Genomic DNA, 22,187 nt, shown 5'->3' on the forward strand with positions numbered 1-22,187 from the left:
CCCCCTCGGTCGTGCCCCCGCCATTGTGTCCCCCTCATCCCCCCACCCCCACCCCATCGTGAGCTCGTGCTGTTGCGGACACATGTTGATGCAGTGCAGGCTCATGTCTTGGCTTTTCAGTGAAGTTTCCTCTGAAGGTTTCTTCTCCTGCTTCTTTGGTTGGCTTGTTCATGTTATCCTCTCTTTCCTGTGACGATCTCTCCTCCGTGTCTGATGAGCCTGCCCTTCTCCTCGTATCTAGGAGTTTGCAGCTGAGGCTGAGTGGGACCTTCGAGGCCTGCCCACTCCCCATCATGGCGCCCTCTGTCTCATCTGTGTCCTGGGGGTGTCCAGGCAGCTGGATCTCTCCTCCCCGGGCTGGGCTGGGTGGGACGGGAGGGGCAGGGGGCATTAGCAACTCTACCTGGCACTGAGGGGTTGGGAGAAGAGGGGTGAGTGTGGGGGCCTGGGGGCATGAGGTCACTCACCAGGTCCCCATCCATTTGGCCTCTTCATATGTTTAAATGCCTCTCTTAGTCCGTCGCTTAAGGGAGCTTTATAATTTCTTCTGTGAAACAGAATTTTTCTATTTTTTATGTAGTCAAATTTGGTTTTTGAAAATTTGTGGCTTCATTTGTTTATTGCTTTATGAAGCCCTTCCCTACCCCAAGATTACAAAATCATTTTCCTTTCATGCTTTTATAGCTTTGTTTTTTCTATTTAGTTTTGAAATAAAACTTGAATTTATTTGAAAAAGGAATAAATTCAAGAGAGGAATGTGTGGTTTTCTCGTCATGCATAATCACTTGTCCTGGCACTGTTTATTACTTGTCCCTTAGTCCTCCTTGAGTTTATTTATGTTTTTAAAATTATTTATTTATTCATTCATTCATTCATAAATTCATTCATTCTGGCTGCGCCTGGTCTTAGTTGCAGCATGCATGCGGGATCTAGTTCCCCAACCAGGGATCGAACCCAGCCCCCCATCATTGGGAGCACGGACTCTTACCCACTGGACCACCAGGGAAGTCCCAGTCCTCCCTGACTAACTAAATTCTGTAACCCAGCCCATTTCTGAACTGTTTGTGCTGTTCTTTCAATGTTTGTCATTCCTGCTCCCCTCAACACTTCAAAACATGCACTAAAGCTTTCATGATTTAGTGTCTGCCAAACATTAGTGGAATTTCCTGCCCCGCCTTGTTCCTTTTTTTTTTTTTAATTGTGTTCATCTTTATTTTCTCTTTTGGATGAATATTTACCTATATTTAAATATTCATTCTGTTACTTTGAGAAAATTACTACCAGTACTAGTATTTATAGCTTACCTTTTTTTCTCTTTCTTCTTTTTAAAGGCCTTACCTATAAGAAGCTAAACCGGCTTGATGAAGCTTTGGACTGTTTCCTGAAACTTCACGCAATCCTGAGAAACAGCGCCCAAGTCCTTTACCAGATAGCAAATATGTATCTTATGTGAAAAACTTAAGGACAGTTATTAATTCACTCAGTTGGTGATTGAGTACCACTTATTAAATAAGCTTAACCAGTGAATTAATTGATGGGGGTATATTTTAAAACCTGACTATCAAATTAATATGTGATGAAAATATGATTTGAGTGATCCTGTTTTTAAAGGGTCATTTGCATTATAGGAGGAATTATTTAGAAGTTGCAACTATTATTAATTTTTAGACATAGTAATTGAAGTAACTGGGTATCATGTCGAGTCCACACAAAATGTTCATGGAGCATAGATTAGACCCTTCAGGGAATTCCCTGGCGGTCCAGTGGTTAGGACTCCTCGCTCTCACTGCCAGGGCCCAGATTTGATCCCGGGTCAGGGAACTTAAGATCCCGCAAGCCATGTGGTGCAGCCAATAAATAAATAAATAAATAATGATAATGATGAAAAAATTTTAAGTATTGCCTCCTGTGTTTCTGGTAGAGTAGATAAAATTTTTTTGATAAAAAATGTTAATTTTAGAGCAGATAGTGGCATAGTTATTTCTTTTAGCCTTTTTGTTTTGTCCAGTTCATTTCTCTGAAGGTACCAGTGTCATGACTTGCTGGTGCCCAGTTCCTGATCAGTTCAGATACAGTCAAGGAATTGTTGTGTTTGAGGCTGTTTGAATACATTTCCTTGTTTTTATGTTTTTCTTATGGTATCACATTGGTCATCATTAAAAATAGAAGGCTCTTCTTTTTTTTTTTTTAATAAATTTATTTTATTTATTTTTGGCTGCATTGGGTCTTGGTTGCTGCACACAGGCTTTCTCTAGTTGCGGCGAGCGGGGGCTACTCTTCATTGTGGTGCACGGGCTTCTCATTGTGGTGGCTTCTCTTGTTGTGGAGCGCGGGCTCTAGGCGAGCAGGCTTCAGTAGTTGTGGCACGAGGGCTCAGTAGTTGTGGCTTGTGGGCTCTAGAGCACAGGCTCAGTAGTTGTGGTGCACGGGCTTAGTTGCTCCGTGGCATGTGGAATCTTCCTGGACCAGGGCTGGAACCCATGTCCCCTGCATTGGCAGGCGGATTCTTAACCACTGCGCCACCAGGGAAGCCCCAAGGCTCTTCTTTTTCAATGAAACTTTGGATTGGAATATTTTCATTTCATTAAGGCAGCTAATATAAAATAAATAGTAATCAATAAGTACTGGTGTGAATAAATTATTTGAGTGCATGCAGAGGACTTACTAGGCATTAAAGCTACAAAAAACTGTTTTGGGCTTGTAATGTAATTAGGGAAAACTCACTGGAAAATACATGAAAACCATCCCTTTAAAATGTTGAACATTTAAGAGAGGTAGAATAATTGAAACACAGCATTCAGGCATTTTTATTAAGGACAAATTTTGGACAAAACTTTGAATAAAACAGTACACTATTCTACTAGAAATTTGTCAGTTGATGTTAGTGGGTAGTAATGAAGTAAAAGGAAAAGCAAGGTGTGTGTGTGTGTGTGTGTATGCCCCATATACATATATATGGGACAAAAGTGTTATTGCCAGTATGACCATTTTTCATCCTCATCCCTGATGAAATCCAGAGTAAATAGTATTAAGTAGCACATTAGTATAGACTAAGAAATGTTTTAATGAAATGTTGGTTTTAGGTTTGCTTATTGATCAATGAATTTAGAAAAGTTGTGTTATCCTTCATTGAAATTGTCTAAGATACGAATTAATGGAAGATCCCAATCAAGCTATGGAATGGTTAATGCAGCTGATCAGTATTGTTCCAACTGACTCCAGAGCTTTGTCTAAACTGGGAGGATTATATGACAGTGAGGGGGATAAATCCCAAGCATTCCAATATTACTATGAGGTGGGTGTGCAGTCTTGCTTTCCTTCTGCTTTTTAGCCTTTTATGAATTGTTATAAAAAAGACAGCAGGCCTCTTAATTTTTAAAAATTATAAATGCTTATTAGCTTTAAAATAAATAATGATTTAAAATAAAACATTTATGGAATATAAAGTTAGTTTTTGATTATTTTACTAAAAAGTAAAAGGTACCAATGCATTTTTCTCTTGAAGGGTGATTTAATCCCTTTTGAATCTATTGCATATTTAATTTGGCTCGGATCATATATCAGTACATCAAAAAGATATTTATAGATAATTGAAAAATGTGTCAAACAAATCTTAAGTTTTCCAAACCTTATGTAGTTTCAAAACTTGAACAGTGCTTGTGACAGCTCATACTTTTTAAGTAAGAAATGTCTCACTGAATAAATTAATTCAGCTGGTGGGGAAGATGTTGGGGAGTGAACTGTGCGTTGTGACTGAAGTTCTTTTGTCACACCTCCCTTTCCAGTCGTATAGGTATTTCCCGTCCAATATTGAAGTCATCGAGTGGCTCGGGGCCTATTACATCGACACCCAGTTTTGTGAAAAAGCCATTCAGTACTTTGAAAGAGCTTCTCTTATACAGTAGGTAACCATTACGATTTTATGTTTAGTTAAATGTCTACAATCTGATAGACATACTGAGTTCATGAGCAGTTATTAGTGAACATTCAGGCATCATTTCAATTTTCTTGTATTGTGTTTCATTTGACTTGGTCTTTATTATGATAAATATATTTCCTTTTTATGCAAATGTTTTAAAAAATACCTTCAAGGTACTTTTCTGTGTGTATTTTTCTTTTTCACATCTCAGTAAACAAGTATTTCTTTATCAATCAGAAAATGACTCTCTGGGCTTCCCTGGTGGCGCAGTGGTTGAGAGTCCTCCTGCTGATGCAGGGGACGCGGGTTCGTGCCCCGGTCCAGAAAGATCCCACATGCCACGGAGCGGCTGGGCCCGTGAGCTATGACCGCTGAGCCTGCGCGTCCAGAACCTGTGCTCCAAAATGGGAGAGGCCACAACAGAGAGAGGCCCACATACCGCAAAAAAAAAAAAAAAAAAAAAGACTCTCTCATTCCAAAGACAAAGTTTCATTTCTGAAAGAGTCCTAATTGAAATGTTTCATTGGTCTCAATTTGTAATTGATATACATTATATATTAAAAATCAGGACTTCCCTGGTGGTGCAGTGGTTAAGAATCCGCCTACCAATGCAGGGGACACGGGTTTGAGCCCTGGTCCGGGAAGATCCCACATGCCACGGAGCAGCTAAGCCCGTGTGCCACAACTACTGAGCCTGCACTCTGGAGCCCACAAGCCACAACTACTGAAGCCCACGTGGCACAACTACTGAAGCCCATGCGCCTAGAGCCCGTGCTCTGCAACAAGAGAAGCCATCGCAATGAGAAGCCCGTGCACCGCAATGAAGAGTAGCCCCCACTCACTGCAACTAGAGAAAGCCTGCATGCAGCAACAAAGACCCAAAACAGCCAAAATTAAATAAATAAATAAATTTATTTTAAAAAAAAGAAAGAAAGCAGGAGTAGCAATATTAACTTCAGACAGAACAGAAATCAAAGTGAGGGAACTTATAAAAAAAAAAATTAGGGCCCATGAGCTATGGCCGCTGAGCCTGCGCATCTGGAGCCTGTGCTCCGCAACGGGAGAGGCCACAGCAGTGAGAGGCCTGCGTACCGAAAAAAAAAAAAAATCAAACTCTTAAAAATGTCTTTAAGTTCATATCAGAATGTTTTATACATTATTCAGAAATAATTGGGATATATCCTGTTGTGTTTTGTATTTGGCCAAATTGAATTTTAACATTAGATGTGGGAGAGGGGAACGGGGAGGGACAAGGTAGGGGTAAGAGATTATGAGGTACAAACTACTATGTATAAAATAAATAAGATACAAGGATGTATTGTGCAGCACAGGGAATATAGCCAATATTTTATAATAACAATAAATGGAGTATAATCTATAAAAATTTTGAATCACTGTGTTGTACACTTGAAACTAATATTGTAAATCAACTATACCTCAATTAGAAAAAAAATAAAAGAGAAGTGAGGAGAGCATTAAATTATTCCCTCATCTTTTATTCCTTCAAATTTTGTTTTTCTCAGAAATTTTTAGTAGTATTTAGAAATTCTGGTCTTGTTTATTTTAGAAAAGAAATTCATTTCTTTTTAAGGGGAAAAAAAGAATGAATAGATTTCTTTTTTACTTTCTTTTTAGTTGAAGTCTAATTGTTCAAACACAAGGTCAAAAATTGTCTCTTGGATACTAAATTTGCAAGCCTAAACCTAGGTTTCTAAGCCTTAGGTACTAAGTATAAGATATAGCACAGGTAATAAAAATGGTTAAAATAGAATGCTGTGGTCTTTACCCAAACTGGTGAGTTGGTTCTTCTAAGAATGTCTAAACAAAGGTGTGAGTTAATTGAAGGGCTCTAAATTTAAATTTCCTAATATCAGTATGACAGATAATAATGAAGGAAGTTGTATATATGCTGTTGTTAATAATAAAGATGACCTAATGAAATGTCAAAAGGTAATTGAAAGCTAGTACAGATATGTAGCTTAGCTTTATAAAACCGTTTGGCCATCACAGATTATTTTTGTTTCATCTCTAATTTCACATAATTTATTTCTTTTACAGGCCTACACAAGTGAAATGGCAGCTGATGGTAGCTAGTTGTTTTAGAAGAAGTGGTAAATGCTTTAATTTTATTCACTTTAATATATGTTGCTTGTTTCTATCTTTTAGGTAATTATGCATATAAATGTGTTCCTATTGTAGATTCATTTATTAAGATTAACTTTTGATAAGTACACATATCAAGCATTATATGAAAGACACAGTGGTTACTACGTACAGATAAAAGTTACGTTTACTAACCCGCATCCCCTGCATTGGAAGCGGGGAGTCTTAACCACTGGGCTGCCAGGGAAGTCCCATCTAGTCACCTCATTGTAAACATCCTGTGTGCTCTGCCCAATGTGTGAGCCTCTCTCACACCTGGAAAGCTGAGGAGAGCCCAGAACTGGGGCCGCAGGACTTGACTTTGTACAGCAGATGTCACTAGTCATCCTGGTTGTGTTTTCAGTGACTGTCTTTATCCCATCCTGTGCTGCTGGCCTGTTCTGCAGTGTCAGTGTGTTAATGGTTTGGGACTAGCTGTGAAGTGAATGATACTGTTAAAATGTCAGGATTAAGCAGGAGGTAAATGTTAACACGTGGTTAAAATGTTTAGTGTAGTTAAAATAACATGCTAATGTAGTTAAGTGTGAAAAATGCAGTCCCTCTTATAGAGCAACCAGATGTCCAGGAGGAGAACTCCCTCACCGAGGGAAGCGCGAGCCGTGACCATCGGCAGCGGTCCCCGCCGTTTCTTAGGGCCCTCTGTCTGCCTCCGAGAGCCCCTCAGGTGTCAGCGGGACACAGGTGCGGTGTGGCCTCAGGTCATTTTGCGGGTTGGTCTCTAATGTTACCGTGTTTCCTGTTGGCGGAAAGACCTTGCTGTATACACATTTCATTTACATCAGGGCGAATTCGAGTTGCCTGCGCGCATGTAGCACCTGTCTTGTGGCGCGCGCACGCGTGCGTGCGTGCGTGCGTGCGTGCGTGTGTGTGTGCGTTCGTTCGTTCGTTCGTTCGTTCGTTCGTTCGTTCCTTGGGTTTGAGCACTGAAGCGCAGGCCAGGGGAAGAGCGGCCACCTTAGCCAGCCTGGCCGCGCGCTGGGTGCTCCGCACTCCATCTTGTTCAGCCTCCACCCCAGTGCTGAGGCCAGTGGACCACCCCCTTGTGCAGCAGGCCCAGACGTAAGGGCGTAACTCTTTCCTGAGATTTTAGCAAAGGTCTTTCATCCAAAATTCGTTTTTCCTATCCTTTGCTGCCATGTGAAGCTAAATTATTTTATTACAGAACAAAATGCTTTCTGTAAACTTTTTAATGTTTGAAAATAAAAACTGCAAAACAAGTTATTTTTCATCTTTTCCAAGTGAATAACATTGACGTTAATGTTATTACTTCGTTTATTTTAAGAAGTAGAACTAAGTTTCAACCATTTACTTCCGCTCTTCCCCTTTTTCAGATTTATTTTATCTGTACATTTTCTTCCAGAAGTTATATTGAGGGACCTCCCCGGCGGTCCAGGTGTTAGGACTCCACGCTTCCACCGCATGGGGCACAGGTTTGATCCCTGGTCGGGGAACTAAGATCCCACATGCTGCACAGCCAAAACAAACAAAAAACAGAAGTTATATTGGGAATGGTTATTTATGCCTATGGCAAACATGGAAGTCATCCTTCTAAACCAATGAAATGGTGCCAGCATATTGAATTTAAATTAGTATTTTGCTGAATCCTGTTAATTTCTATAATCTGCTAGTATGTTTGTTCTTTCTCCTTCACTTATAGGTAACTACCAAAAAGCATTAGATACTTACAAAGATATTCACAGAAAATTTCCAGAAAATGTTGAATGTAAGTGAGACTACATTTTGTAATTTTGAAAGTATAGGTTCTCACATTTTATGTCCTAATATGTAATAATTACCTTTGCTACAGTAATTGCATACATAGATACCAACCTGTAATTTGTGGTACATATGTTTAAATATGTGGTTATAGGATCAGAAAATTTGACTATGCAAGTACACATTTTTTTTTTTTTTTTTTTTTTTTTTTTTTTTGCGGTACGCGGGCCTCTCACTGTTGTGGCCTCTCCCGTTGAGGAGCACAGGCTCCGGACGCGCAGGCTCAGCGGCCATGGCTCACGGGCCCAGCCGCTCCGCGACATGTGGGATCTTCCCGGACCGGGGCACGAACCCGTGTCCCCTGCATCGGCAGGCGGACTCTCAACCACTGCGCCACCAGGGAAGCCCGCAAGTACACATTTTTATAGGATTTAATTCTTGACGGATTTAAATGTACCACTGAATTCTCTTCAGTAGTAAACATGTATATTTCAAAGCTTTATGAAATTTTAAGAATAAATTTTGGTTTATTATTTTATAAAGTTCATAAACTGATATTTTATAGAAAAGGCATTTTATTTATTTTTTTAAAAGTCTTTTTTATAAATTTATTTATTTTATTTATTTTATCTTTGGCTGCGTTGGGTCTTTGTTGCTGCACGCGGGCCTTCTCTAGTTGCAGCGAGTGGGGGCTACTCTTCGTTGTGGTGTGTGGGCTTTTCATTGCAGTGGCTTCTCGTTGTGGAGCACGGCCTCTAGGTGCGCAGGCTTCAGTAGTTGTGGCACGTGGGTTCAGTAGTTGTGGCTCGCAGGCTCTACAGTGAAGGCTCAGTAGTTGTGGCACATGGGCTTAGTTGCTCCATGGCATGTAGGATCTTGCCGGGCCAGGGATCGAACCCATATCCCCTGCATTGGCGGGCGGATTCTTAACCACTGTGCCACCAGCGAAGCCCTAGAAAAGGCATTTTAAACCATCCATTTAATTATAACTTTTTGAGACTGAAAAAATACCTTTAGAGTTTATGAAAATAGAACATTAATAATCTTGCTGATAATGGTGGCAAATTAATTTTAAAACATTATGTTGTATGTAACTTGTTTCCCTTTTATATAGTTGGTTTTGTATAAAACGTTCATTTCTTCTAATCCTATTGCACAGTGGATTTGATGCAACCTGAAGTAACAGTGTTACAGTAACAGCAACAAGATCAGGATCCAGAAAAGTACAAAATAACCATATTCATAGGTCTCATATTCTCACTAAACTATATATGGCCCCGAGTAGCTTTGTGACTAAAGGAAAGAGAGAAGATACAGTTGGTTTTATAATCTTTACTATTTATAAGGAAATAAAAAGTAATTCCTCGGGAAGAAGAAAATCCTTTCAACTCTTACTTCAGTCGTGTTGAGACACCGAGGAGAGTAGCTAAAAGGTCACTGGAAGACGTCATAGCTCCTAGCTTTACTAACATCCCCCCAACAAATAAAATAATGTGCTTGAAAAGACCGTTTTGAATGTTGCCCTTCAATGACCATGCACACAAAACAGCACATTTCAGTAAAAACATCTTTTCTGGGCCACGTTTTCCTTGGCGCAGCCTGATCCAGGGGTTAGATGTGCTGCATGTTCCTTCAGTATTATTTTTCTCAATTTGACTTTTGTGAAAGCAGAGAGCTCAGAATTATGGCCTTTGGTAAGAGCCTAGGGGCGAGGAGTTTTGTAATGCTGGTCAGATGTGGGTCCATTAGCTCACAGCAGTTTCCGAATGCCAGTCGGAAAATAGGATACATGGGAATTACTTGTAAGACTTGTAAAAACTACAAATCTGTAGCCCAACCTACAGAGATTCTCATTCAGGTTTGCAGTGGACCCAGGTACCTGATTTTTCCTATTTGCTTTTTTTTTTCTCATCTATTTATTTTCCTGTTTCTTTTTTAACAGCTTTTAATGTGATTCTTAACTTCAGCCACATTGGGGAACTGATACTTTAGAGATTAAATGAGAGCAGTAATAGCTTTTGGGGAATGGAAACCCAACAGTCTGCTGGGCAGAGTTTCTCAGCTTCGTCAGCACTAACATTTGGGATCAGATAACCCTGTGCTCTGGGGCCATCCTGTAGATTCTAGAATGTTCTAGCAGCATCCCTGCCCTCCACCCACTGGGTGCCAGGAGCACACCTCCTGTTATGACATTGTCAGGTGTCCCCTGGGGATGCAGCTGCTGCCGGTTGAGGACCACTGCAGTAGCTGCAGCACCTCCGCACTGGACAGCAAAGGGAGCATCATCAAGCAAGGCCACTTTTCTTTCTTTAAAGAGAGTTTAAGATTCACTGTAAAAGTTGAATGATTGGGACTTCCCTGGTGGTGCAGTGGTTAAGAATCCGTCTGCCAGTGCAGGGGACACGGGTTTGAGCCCTGGTCTGGGACGATCCCACATGCCGTGGAGCAACTAAGCCCGTGTGCCACAACTACTGAGCCTGTGCTCTAGAGCCCGCGAGTCACAACTACTGAGCCCGCGTGCCTAGAGCCTGTGCTCCGCAACAAGAGAAGCCACTGCAATGAGAAGCCCATGCACTGCAATGAAGAGTAGCCCCTGCTTGCTGCAACTAGAGAAAGCCCACGTGCAGCAGCGAAGACCAATGCAGCCAAAAGTAAATAAATAAATTTATTTTTTTTTAAAAGCGTTTAAAAAAAAAAAGTTGAGTGCTTATCTGTGCTGTGGGGAATGTCCAAGGTACTTTGGCCTGTTTAATTTTCAAAACAGGTGTAATCAGTAGTCTACCTTATGGTAGCATAGGAAAAACACTTGCACTCATGTAAGGTCTCACTTTGAGCAGAGTACTTTTTTGATGAACCCAAAGGGTGATTTTGTCTTAAAATACATTCTTCAGTTATCAAAAATTGACCTGCTCTGTAGAGTTATAGGTGATACGGTAAATTTCAGAGGACATCTACCAAAAACAGTGGGTTTTATTTTACATTAAATATTCCTAAGCCACTCTTTCCAAGGATGGGTAGATAAGAGAGATAGTTGAGTATTATTTGTAGAAAATATAAATTACCTTCTTACTGTGCATTATCAGGGTAAATGTATACATAGGCAATTTACACAGTAGTAATGTGTGACATTTTAGATTATTTTAGTACCATTACTTTTGTAATACATTAATGGTCATGAATTAGTCACTAACGTACAAATTCTAATGGGATGACTGCAGTGCTGGTACACAGCACTGTTCCCACCCTGTGGGTGTGGCAGAAAACAAGACAGACCAGAATCCTGGCCTCGTGGAGCTTGGATTCTAGTGGGAAGAAAAAGACAATAAACAAGTATATAATATGTCAGGAGTCATAAGTGGTATAAAGGAGAAGCAGGTGAGGAGATAAAGACTCGGGTTATAGATGCTGTGGTCTCTCCTGAGAGAGACCACTCTGCAGGTGGGCAGAGTCCCTCTAAACCCTCTTCCCAGGAGGTCAGTTCTCAGAGGGCCAGGAATACAAAGTGTAGTAATTTTTCAAGAGAAACAAACACTGTTTGTGAGCAGCATTCCTACCTGGGTCCCAGAAGACTGAGTTTATTGATTTATTGTTCTTTGAACACCATGGATAAATACTTTTCTAAAAATATTTTTCGTAATTTAGGTCTACGTTTCTTGGTTCGTCTCTGCACAGATATTGGATTAAAAGAAGTTCAAGAATATGCAACAAAACTCAAGAGATTGGAAAAAATGAAAGAAATCAGGGAACAGGTCTGTCATGTGAGCCGAAAACTGGTGTCAGGTTTGAAAATGTCAGCCTTCTGTAGCTCAGCTGAGTGACGTCTGGGCTTCTGTCAGTGAAATTAAGTTGCAGTTATTTTTCTGCTGTGGCATAAAAGGAGGCATAACTAAAACTCTAGTTTTAGGATAAAATTCAGTCAAAATCTAGTTCCTAAATCAGAGAAAGTACAATAGATTTAGTGTAGTCTTTAGTGGAAATCTACTAATAGACTAACAGTTGTAATTTCCCCAGTACAAAGTAGCTGCAGGTTAATTTGTAGGCATAACTTCAGCTGGAGAGCCTCGTGGCCTGTGGAAACCAGGAGACAGTCACTTGCCTACGACAGCGGTTCACTGTTGCATCGTAGGACACAGCTCTGAGGATTGCTGATACAGAAGCTGCAGGTGTATTTCTGTGTTCCCTGCAGTGTTTTACTTCTGTGAGAGCATAATCCCTCCTGTGTTTGAGCCTAGAATATTTAAAACTTTAACATGATTTCTGAGTATCTGCCTTTCATAAAAAGAAAATTCTTTAAGCTCAAGCTTTTGCAAGAATTTAATTACCTTGGGTAATTAAATCTAAATTTCGTATTTGCTTTCAAAATGTGGTTATCTTGTTTTTGCTTTGAAGATGTGACCTGATTGTTTTATTCTCTTTTTTAAATGATCAGTTGTAAAAGCGTTATGAGCATGACCTTAAAAATCCTATAAAACATCAAGTTGGTATTAAAATGCCACTGCTAGGGTATATAGTTACAAGCTGCTGTGAAGACCAGCTGAATACCACGTACCAATTGCTAATTTAATTAGATAACCTGTGTGAAAGTTTTGTAAAATTAAACTAGTACAAATTGGAAGTTCAAATTATCATAACTATCATCATAATTACTATCACATTTGTTTCATTAAGAAGAATCAAAAGGAAGTATCTATTTCAAACCATGAAATTCTTTGGAGCTCAAAACTAGTTCTGTGAAGTTACTTAGTGTAGAACTGTGGGAGCATCTGGAAGTCTTCAGACTTCGTAAGTTTAAGCATCAGTAGTTTGTCACTTATGAACGGTGACTGAACGGTGCACATGAGCTCAGGCAAGTTCTAGATCCCGCATGGGGCCCATGTGCTGACCCCGCAGCCGAGTGGGAGTGGGCCTCCCGGCCGGACGCCCCCCACCCCAGTGAGGAGCCGGAGCCTTCTAGCTCCTGCTTCCGGGGCCGCACTCAGGCTTTAGGAAACATGGATTCCGAGGACTCCTGGGAAGTGAACTTGGGGGGTCAGTTCGAGACCTGTGCCCGCCACGCACCCTCCTCAGAGCCCCCGCCAGCCCCTGAATCTAGACGGCCTGGGCCGCTACAGGCACTCCTCTCCTTCTGACGCGGTGGCCCGTCACCCCGCGGTTTCCCCGCCACTGCAACCCCTGTCCTGATTGTTCTCGTTTGCTCATGGGGGCTTGTGATTTTACTGTTGTAAGTGAGTATCGAATGTCACTGAAACGGCTTTTCCTTTCTAATTACTACTCAGCCTCTTGATTCCTCTTCATCACAATATTTGTGTATTCAGTGAACATAGTCAGCTTTTGTCTGTGTCTGTCATAGACCTGACCTCTTATCCTTATGTTGTACTCGCCATGGCGTAATTAAGGACACTTAGTAAGCTCAGACGAGTTACAGTTGATGCGTTTAAGTTACGCAGTGCTTACCTTACCGGCTTACCCAAGTGAGTGCTGTGTCACTGTGCTCGAGCAGTGTCTCTCTTCCTAACGCCTTATCACTGCCGCACTGTGCCTGCATCACTTAGGTACGTCCTCTCGTCCCAGCCGTTCCTTCGTCTTCCTTTAAGTCACAGTCCTTATCCACAGAGCACTTTCTTTCTGTTTCCTTGAGATCAGTTTCTTCATTGTTCTTCAGGACTGCTTATTACATCTTACGTAAAGAGAAACATTTTCTTGATGTTTTCTCACTTATATTATGCATATGAACACAAAATTGAGGGGGAAATTAGTGGAAAAGGTCAGTCCTAGGAAAGCGAGCAGAGGCTTACAGAGAAGGAGTCCTGTGCGTACGAGAGCAGCCTTCTCGGGAAATCGCTGCGTGTCCCCGTGCGTTTGTCTAGATTGTGAGCCGTGGGGCGGGCACCCTGTTTCTGGCTGCGTGGTGCATGAGACGCTGTTCGTTATGAAACCAAATGTCACAAACGCCTGAAGTAAGGATGCTATCCTTTTCTAAATTTGAACTTAAAACTTCTTGTTACTCTTCTTGTGTGTCTCCTGTTTAGAATCTGTCTCAGTGCAAAAACTTAACGTTTTTCCTTCGTAATTAGGATTTCTTCATAAAATCACTGTCGAGGCCTGTGTAATACCTGTTGTACAGATATATCTTGATTTCTTTGAATATTTCCACATGGTTAGGTACCTTTTTTCCAGTTGGTGACTTTCTACAGTCTGTCTAGCTTTCAGGTGTTCCTTGCTAAAGCTCTGTGGGCCTCTGTGAGCGTCTGTAGTCGAGCTCGTCCATATCGTTAGCTGGAGACGTTTGGGAACCAGCCACAGGGTTGAGACCAGGGATGTCCTGGATAACCATGCCACGCCTTTACCTGAGCTGCTAGAAGGAGTGCAGGGCTGAGCCCCAGTCTTTACCCCGCCCTCTCCCCTGCAAGTGCTGACAGCGGCAGAAGTTTGGCAGCAGAAAGGAAGAGAAGTGAAGAGGCTGGGTGGCTTTTCCTGATCTCCCTGCTCCGCTTGCAGTCTCCCCTCCTTCCACCTGATGACGTCTGCTCAGCCGGACATCAGCGACCAGCGGCGGCAACACCCAGCGCGTGATGAGCGCGGGCCGCTCCAGCCCTTTGCATGTACTGGCTAATTTCATCATCACAGGAGTCCTGTGCTATGATGTTGGATGTGGTTTTAGCATTACTGTTCTTTAAGATGAGAAACCTGAGGCCCATGGTTGCAAAGCAACTTTCTCCAGGTCACACAGCTGTTGGGGGGTAGGGCTCGGATTCACATCCAGGAGGGCCAGCTTCCGAGTCCAGGCTCCTGGCTGCCATGCCCTGCTCCCTTACGGATAGTAGAGAAAAAGGATGATGCGAGTAATAACTTTCAGTTGATGTATAGTCCTTACTTTCCTGCATCCGGGAAGTTGGTAGCTCACTCCATGAGCTAAACTGGAATGTACCTCTGTGAGCTCACTCTAATTTGATCAGAGCTAGGGCCTCAGAACAGTGCTCTCCAAGTGTGGCCTGTGGACCCTCAGAGCCTCAGAATCGCCTGGGCTTCTTACAGTTACAAAGTCTTGGGCCTCACCCCAGACTACCCCAACCCCAGAATTAAAATCTCTGGGTATGGAGTCCAAGAATCTATGTGTCTTTTAAACAAGTTCTCAAACTAATTTTTTATTCACAGAAGCACTGGTGGTGTGTTATGCTCCCAAAGGGTTGCCTTCAAATGATCAAATACCAGCTCAGGATACAGAATCTCCTTTAAGGGGAAAAGTAAACACAAAATAAATCAGGCCGTGGATTTTTAAAAACTGTTTTAAAACAGAAAGGGATTTGTGTAGACCTAAGAAGGAAAGATAAACAGATTCAGGATTATGTGGATCAGGATAATGGACCTCCCCCGGCCCCTAGCTCCAATCTTAAAGCATTAAAGCTAGAAATTCATTTCTCTGGACTGACTTTTCAGAGAAGTACGTCCTCTTCTGGAACATTTATGGAGAAGGCGGCTGTTCTCCCCTTTGTGCTGGGGGCCTGTGTTCCTGGGCGGGGAGGGAGCTTTGTGCCCTGTTCGCAGAGCCGTGGCAAACAGTCCCGGGCGTGGGGTGGAGCCACCCCCCAGCAGTGTTGGGTTTTAAGACAGTTTTGCGTTTCCGCTTCGCTGAACAGAAGAACGTTAGCTGCAAGGAACTCTTCAAACTTCATTGCACAAATGGAAGAGAGCAAAATGGGAAGACAGGAGTTGAAGGCTGAGTATTTTAAATATGCCAAGGAAGAGAAAAATACCAGCCCACAGCAAAGAGGATTAAGGGACAAAAGGAAACGCTTAGGAGGGAAAAAGAAGATGGGGAAAGAGATAGTTTACGAAACACAGTTTTAATTGCTCATTCACAGATGAAGTACGTTAATAATTTGTTCCTTTTTAAAAATTGAATTCTGAATTTTCACAATATTCAAAAGGAGAATTCCTCTCCCAGTATTTGCCATTTCCTCCCCAAAGAAATCAAATAATTTCAAGAAATTCTTTCTTTTGGCCAACTTAAAATAATATGTGACATTCAAAACTAATGTAAAATATAGTTGGTACTTATCCTCAAATTTCCAGTTATTACCAGAAGCTAGTTGAGCAGAAACCCTTTTGGTCATAGTTCTTAAAAGGAAAAAGATTCTGTATGAAGATCTCATAAAGGCACAGCTTTAAATTAACTGTGAAGGAAAAATGCACAATTTTTAAAGTTTACGTATGTAATGAAAGCTGCAAGAATGTTTTGCCCATTTTATACGTTACTGCATTTATAAAGTTCAACAAAAACACAGAAGAGGGCTTCCCTGGTGGCGCAGTGGTTGAGAATCTGCCTGCCAATGCAGGGGACACGGGTTCGAGCCCTGGTCTGGGAAGATGCCACATGCCGTGGAGCACCTAGGCCCGTGAGCCACAACTACTGAGCCTGCGCGTCTGGAGCCTGTGCTCCGCAACAAGAGAGGCCACAACAGTGAGAGCCCCGCATACCGCGATGAAGAGTGGCCCCCGCTTGCCACAACTAGAGAAGGCCCTCGCACAGAAATGAAGACCAAACACAGCAAAAATAAATAAATTAATTAATAAACTCTTACCCCCAACATCTTAAAAAAAAAAATTCCTTCTGGAAAAAAAAAACACAGAAGATAATTTATATAGCATTCATCCTTGATATCAAGTGTGTGGTGATTTGGGCCGTGACGTTTTCCGGGGTGAGACTCCCGCAACGCTCTGGTTAAAGGCCGTGGAGTCCTCGCCTGCTGGCATCACCCTGTGCTGAGTCCTTGGTTCACCTGTTCAGGAGACACTTGACATGGATGAGGTGCTCCAGCTGCTCGTCACCTGGCAGGAGAACGAGACAAACACAGGTCGCTTGCTGCCCGGTAGAGACACGCGGCGTGTGCACTAGATGGGGTTTGGCCCATGACCAGGGGTCCGAGTGGTCCCCGGGGGAGGTGTGGTTGGACCTCAGGGCCTGGCGTGGAGACGGGAAGGTGTGAGAGAGGTCCGAGGGCAGGAAGGTGCGGCCACGTTCGTGGGTTCTTTGGAGTTGAAGCTGCAAAGAAGCGTCTTAAATTCTGTTTTCTCTTGAATTTTAAGTCAGAGCCCATCTTCTTAAGGATCCTTAACTAGGTAACAACTGCTCCTTGTTCTAAGACAAAAATCTAATTCTTACGGAATAAAAGCCCAGGATGGTGGACGGAGCCCTGGGCTTTCCTCCTCAACCCTGGTCAGCTGCAGAGCTGGTTCTCGTCAGTAAGATGAGGGCAGTGTTCTCGGCTGGCCTTCACAGACTGTCCACGGTGAACTTAGGTTTGTCACAGTCTGTCACCGACATTGCTAGAAAATGACCACATACTTGGATGTCAGAAATGTCAAATCGCGAGAGTTTGCAGCCCTCACCCTCGGGTCCTGTGCCCACTGTCCTCCGGGGGCAGGTGACAGTGTGACAGTGTGGGGCTGCGCGGGTCCTGGAGACTCTGCCTGTCCCCTGCAGGAGAGCAGTGTCGTGTGTTCCCGGCGGGGAGAAGACACTCTGCCAACACTTACCTGTTTACTTTTTCCATCATTTTATTTATATCTACTTGGCTTGTCTCTTCTCTTTGTACCTTCTTCTCATTGTTTCCCCCAAAGTGGGAATGGCATCTTTTTTTTTTTTTCATATTATTGAAAAAACAAATGTTATTCTAAAAATTCAGGTAGATTACTTTTGTAAGTAACGTTTTAATTCAAATAAAAATGTGTTAAGGAAAAAGTGAAAATCATTCAACCACGACTTTGAGATCACTGTTAGCATTTTGACATTTCATCATCCCAGGCATTTTTACAAATATATGCAAACATATATCAATACGCTTTTTAAATGGGACTTTTTTTTTTAAGCAAAAGTGGATTTCTATAAAAATACTGTCTTGTAACCTGAGTTTTCCCCTCACTGAGGAAGATAACCTGGGCAGCTTCCCATGTCAGCAAAGGCAGGCCTCTGTCGTTTTTTGCCCCTTTCTGTGGCCGTTTGACGTGTCAGTGTTGCTGTGATGGGAATCTTCTGTCAGTCCCGCTTCCGTACCTCACAACCCTGCAAGTGAGTCCGGATTCCTGGGTACTTTATGAGGTGTTGAAACTCTGAGAAGGCGGCAGTGTCTCCTGCTGAGAACAAAATGTGACACTGCAGTGCGCCTGTGTCCCTGGGCCTGTGGTCCGCCCCCGGCATTCGCTGCGGGGCCCGTGTGCACCGGCCCCTCTCAATAAGTTGTTACTGTTGTGCCTACTTTATTTTCAGAGTTTCATGTTCTCTTTCTCCAGAAGGTTCCCCCAAACTGGACCTCACCTTGACCCCCTCCAGTCACGCGGCCGAAGCATTCCTCCCCGAGACCCTCAGGGCCATGGTGTGAATGTAGCGGACACTTCGACCTTTCCACCCTGCCTGACGGAGCCCCGCTCTGTCACCGCCTCCCTGTCCCTTTAGTTCCCGGGGCCCGGGGGGGCGGGCGGGACCTGACCCTCTGAGGGCTCCCCTTCCTCCCGTCCCCTGAAGGCCCCGCGACCCGGTCTCTGGGTGTGGACGGTCTGAGAGAAGACTTGGCGAAGTCTCCACAGGTCACATTGCTTTAAACGTAGAACCTTATCGAGCCTGTGTGCTGGTAAACGTTCTGGTCTCATTTGTGACATTGCCATCTCTGTAACCTCCACACGGACTCGCTGCTCCGGCTGCTGTGGTGATGGGGACACAAGATTGGTCACGGTGGGGTTTATTGATTTCCAGTGGCAACTGGGTGGAAGAGGATGAGAACCCTGACCTCCGCCCACAGACGAGTGAATGGAGTCGCAGGGGCCTCGGGGAGTGAGGGGGGCTGGCCGGAGGAGCCGGTGGAGCTGGGGGATGAGCCCACGAGGAGGAGGCCGCACTGGGGAGGGGGCATGCGGTCCCGGGCCCAGGAGGATGGAGTCTGAGCCCACGGCGCACGCCGGTCCACTTGAGTCCATGGGGCTCGGCTGAGTCAGCAGGCTCTGGGTTCTCCTGGGAGCAGAGGAGGCCACGTGGGGACCTGGGGGTCTTGATGCAGATGTGCTTGCCATGGCAGGGGGCTTCCAGGCTGGAAAAAAGTGAGGGCTTGAAGGGGTGAATTAGGCAAAGGCGGGTGAGAGCCAAAGCATGGGAAAGTTCTAGACTGGCGCAAGGACAGTGTGACGGGGCATGGTCATTGACGCACGTGCTCACTTTCCTAGGTTGTCCTGTGCTAAGCTTACAGTTTCTTAGATCTTTTCCCACGTTTGATTTGGAAAAAAGTTTCAAGTTATGTGGACATTTGTCTTTATGAGTTTAATTATTTTATCATTGTCTAGGTCTTACAGATATGCTGGCAATTATTAATCTATGGATAGATGAAAACCAAGTTCTGAAATAAAATCTGATTAGAAATATTAAAATATTTATTTTGTTGCATTATTTTTAGATTTTCTTTTGTTTGTGAAGGCAGAGGGAGAGATGGAGTTCTGGGGAGGTTTCTTTTAATAGAAAAAACTCAAGCATGTTTACATATATTTGAAAGTTCTAAGTTTTAGGAGAGTGTTTCATTTTACAGAAATGAGTCTTTTTGTTTTTTGAATTTTATTTTATTTTTTATACAGCAGGTTCTTATTAGTCTTCTGTTTTATACATATTAGTGTGTACATGTCAATCCCAATCTCCCAATTCATCCCACCACCACCCCACCCCCCTGCCACTTTCCCCCCCTTGGTGTCCATACGTTTGTTTCTCTACATCTGTGTCTCTACAGAAATGAGTCTTGAATCATTGAAAAAGATTGGTTTTTTTTCTTCCTAGGAGACTACAATGTCAGTAATCCCACCTGTAACCTGATAATTTATAAATATTTGGGGAGTTGTCAGGGTTGGGGGAATAAATGGTGTCCTTTGAATTAATGATGAAATTATTTTTATGTTATTGAAGACCTAAATAAGATACCAATCTACGTTAAGAAATTTTAATTCAACTGTAAATAGTTGTCAAAAGCCATCTGTTTCTGCTCACTGACTACCCTCTTCTCTAAACAAACGATTATTCATACAAGAGCCTGGAGTCAGCGTTTAATCAGAAGCTCTAACTTAGGCACAGTGAAGCGTGTAAAAAGAAACCTAAGAATGTCACAGTTTGGAGATAATGCTTATGTCTTAAGGGTGAGTTGGTGTCTAAGAAAGTAGACTGTTGGGCAGATCTTAGGTATTTTGTGAGATTGAACAGTGCCTTTATTGTGGAAGCTGACTTTCAAAACCCTGTTGTCCTTTAATCGTGTCAAGTGGGGCTAAAGCAGAAATAGCCTATTCGCAAGGTCCCCTTCTCCCTCCAGCCCTTCAGCTACTGCGTTTAAGACCTGAGCTTTCACATGTGGGAAATACTTGGTTTTTAAGTTGTTTGCAGAAGCAAGGGCGAGCCTGCACTTTGAAGCCTGAGTGCCGTTCGCGTGTCTGGCGGGACTGGTGGCCCTTCTCAGGGTTTCCCCCTTCCTCCTTACAAGGCAGCCGGGCCTTCCTCCTGCGGGGCCGACCCAGGGGCCGCTCCCGGTGAGCCCAGCCTCGGGAGGCGGGACAGTAAGGCCTGAGGGACGCACAGTTTAACGTGTGTTTTAGAAATCGGTGCTTGGTTATTGTTGACCTTGAAGGACTATGATTTATTCCTGTTTTCATTACAGTACAGCTGACGTCCAGTATGTCCTTTCTAACGTGTCGCCTTCTTGCTTTAGCGCACCAAGTCTGGCAGGGACGGCAGCGGGGGTCCCCGCGGCAGGAGAGACGGGAGCGCTGGCAGTGGTGAGTGTCCCTGTCCCCCTGGAGGTGCCGGTTGACAGATTTCTAGTACATGGGCTTCTAGAAGCACCTTGAAGTAATCTGAAAATGTCCTGTTTGTTTGTTTTATACACAGTAAAACTTCACCTACTCTACTTTTGTGAGCGTCAGCCTGCTGTGTAATTGAGTGTTTTGTAGGTGTTAGTGGGTGTTGGTTCCTGAATAAACGGACCTGTTTCTGCTAATTGATGAATAGACAGTTCACGTTGGATAGATTATCACAGGTGTCCATACTAGTGGGTTTTACCGTGTTACGTTTTTTAGATTATGTTGTAAGGAGGCGCCATGGGGCCTGGGGTCGTCACCTGGATGCTGACAGACCTGTACACTTGTAGTGTAGAAGTGGTGCCGGTCTGGGCACTGGGAGGGACGGCTGTGGTCCCAGCCGTGGCCACTGTGTGTCTCTGGACCAGCCACGCAAATGCTGTCATTTTGGGCGATTCTGTGACTGCTGGGGACATTGTTACTTAATAAGAAGCTTTGTTAAGTTATCCTCCCTTTTCCCCATCAGCAAAATCTACCTTCTGTCTCCATTTCAGGGGATAGTAGAAGTTATATTTAGGGGAAATTGGATGGTTTTAAAGAAACTAATTAGAAAAACAAATGCTAAATTGGGATCCGTATCATGTCCACACGTAGCACCATCGTGCAGACAGGACTCGACTTCATCCTGTTGTGTCTGTCTGTGGTCAGGAGTCACGACAAAGAGAAATGCGACCCTCGGTTTAGGGAGGTCTTTCTTTCGTTCGTTCATTTACTGGATGCACGCTGGGTGCCGAGGACATGGGGACGAATGAGACGGGACCCCTGCCCTCAAGGAAATCAGGATCAACTTGGAAAGACACGCGAGCCCTGATCTGCTGAGGGCGCCGCCTGGCGGGGGTGGGGACGCAGCTGGGACGGAGACCACCTTCGAGGGCGGATCTCTGCTCCCGAGGTGCGCCAGGCGCCGACAGCCAGTGCTGTGCCTGGTCCAGCGGGACATCTGGATTCTCCGAGGGTCAGTCCCGCTTCTCCAGCAGAAGCCCCAGTCCTGGCCTGGGTCCCTGGTCCCAGGGACCATCACCCAGAGCTTGAGAAGTTGGCAGGGCGGCCCTGAGCCTGGGTCCTGCGTGTGCCGGGGCCGCCCCTCCCCTCCCCCCCCCCTCTGCCCCTCCCCGCCCCGTGCGTGTGGGTGGCCCTCCATCCAGGTCCTGGTCTGGAGACCTGTCCCGGCAGCTCTTGGTCCCTTGTCCAGCGGGGCCACCTGCGGTGGAATTCAGCATTTTGCGGAGTTTCAAGAAGTATGTATTGTGATGCATTAGCCACGTACCCTATACCTCCCCTGGGAAGCACCTCTGAGTCAAAGGAGTCTCACTACTTCAGTGAAGCGTGAATATTCACACTAAGGATAAGTAATGGCCCAGAATAGCTGCAGGTCAAGTCAGGTTTTATTCTTGACGTGAAGTTGTGTTGCTGCCTGGAAACTTGGCTTTAGAGCTCTTTGGAATTTGGATTGTCGTTGAGGGGCTCTGGGCCTGCGTCTACCGAAAGTGTTGAAGCAGCTCGGGGAGGGTCC

The 22,187-nt window shown here is 43.9% G+C and overlaps 1 protein-coding gene across 1 annotated transcript in view; it reads left to right on the top strand.

Moving 5' to 3' along the window:
• Positions 1–22,187, top strand: part of IFT88 (intraflagellar transport 88) — a gene marked incomplete at its 3' end in the record, with an annotated part of 74,242 nt that overhangs the window by 48,848 nt on the left and 3,207 nt on the right. Inside the window, 7 exon segments of the mRNA XM_081214532.1 lie at positions 1,332–1,440; positions 3,145–3,295; positions 3,786–3,901; positions 5,978–6,030; positions 7,740–7,805; positions 11,441–11,547; positions 20,527–20,593. Of these exon segments, the coding sequence (XP_081070658.1) occupies positions 1,332–1,440; positions 3,145–3,295; positions 3,786–3,901; positions 5,978–6,030; positions 7,740–7,805; positions 11,441–11,547; positions 20,527–20,593 (669 nt within the window).

The sequence above is a fragment of the Mesoplodon bidens genome (genome assembly GCF_964165515.1).
Source record: "Mesoplodon bidens genome assembly, chromosome: 17".
Lineage (NCBI taxonomy): Eukaryota > Metazoa > Chordata > Mammalia > Artiodactyla > Ziphiidae > Mesoplodon > Mesoplodon bidens.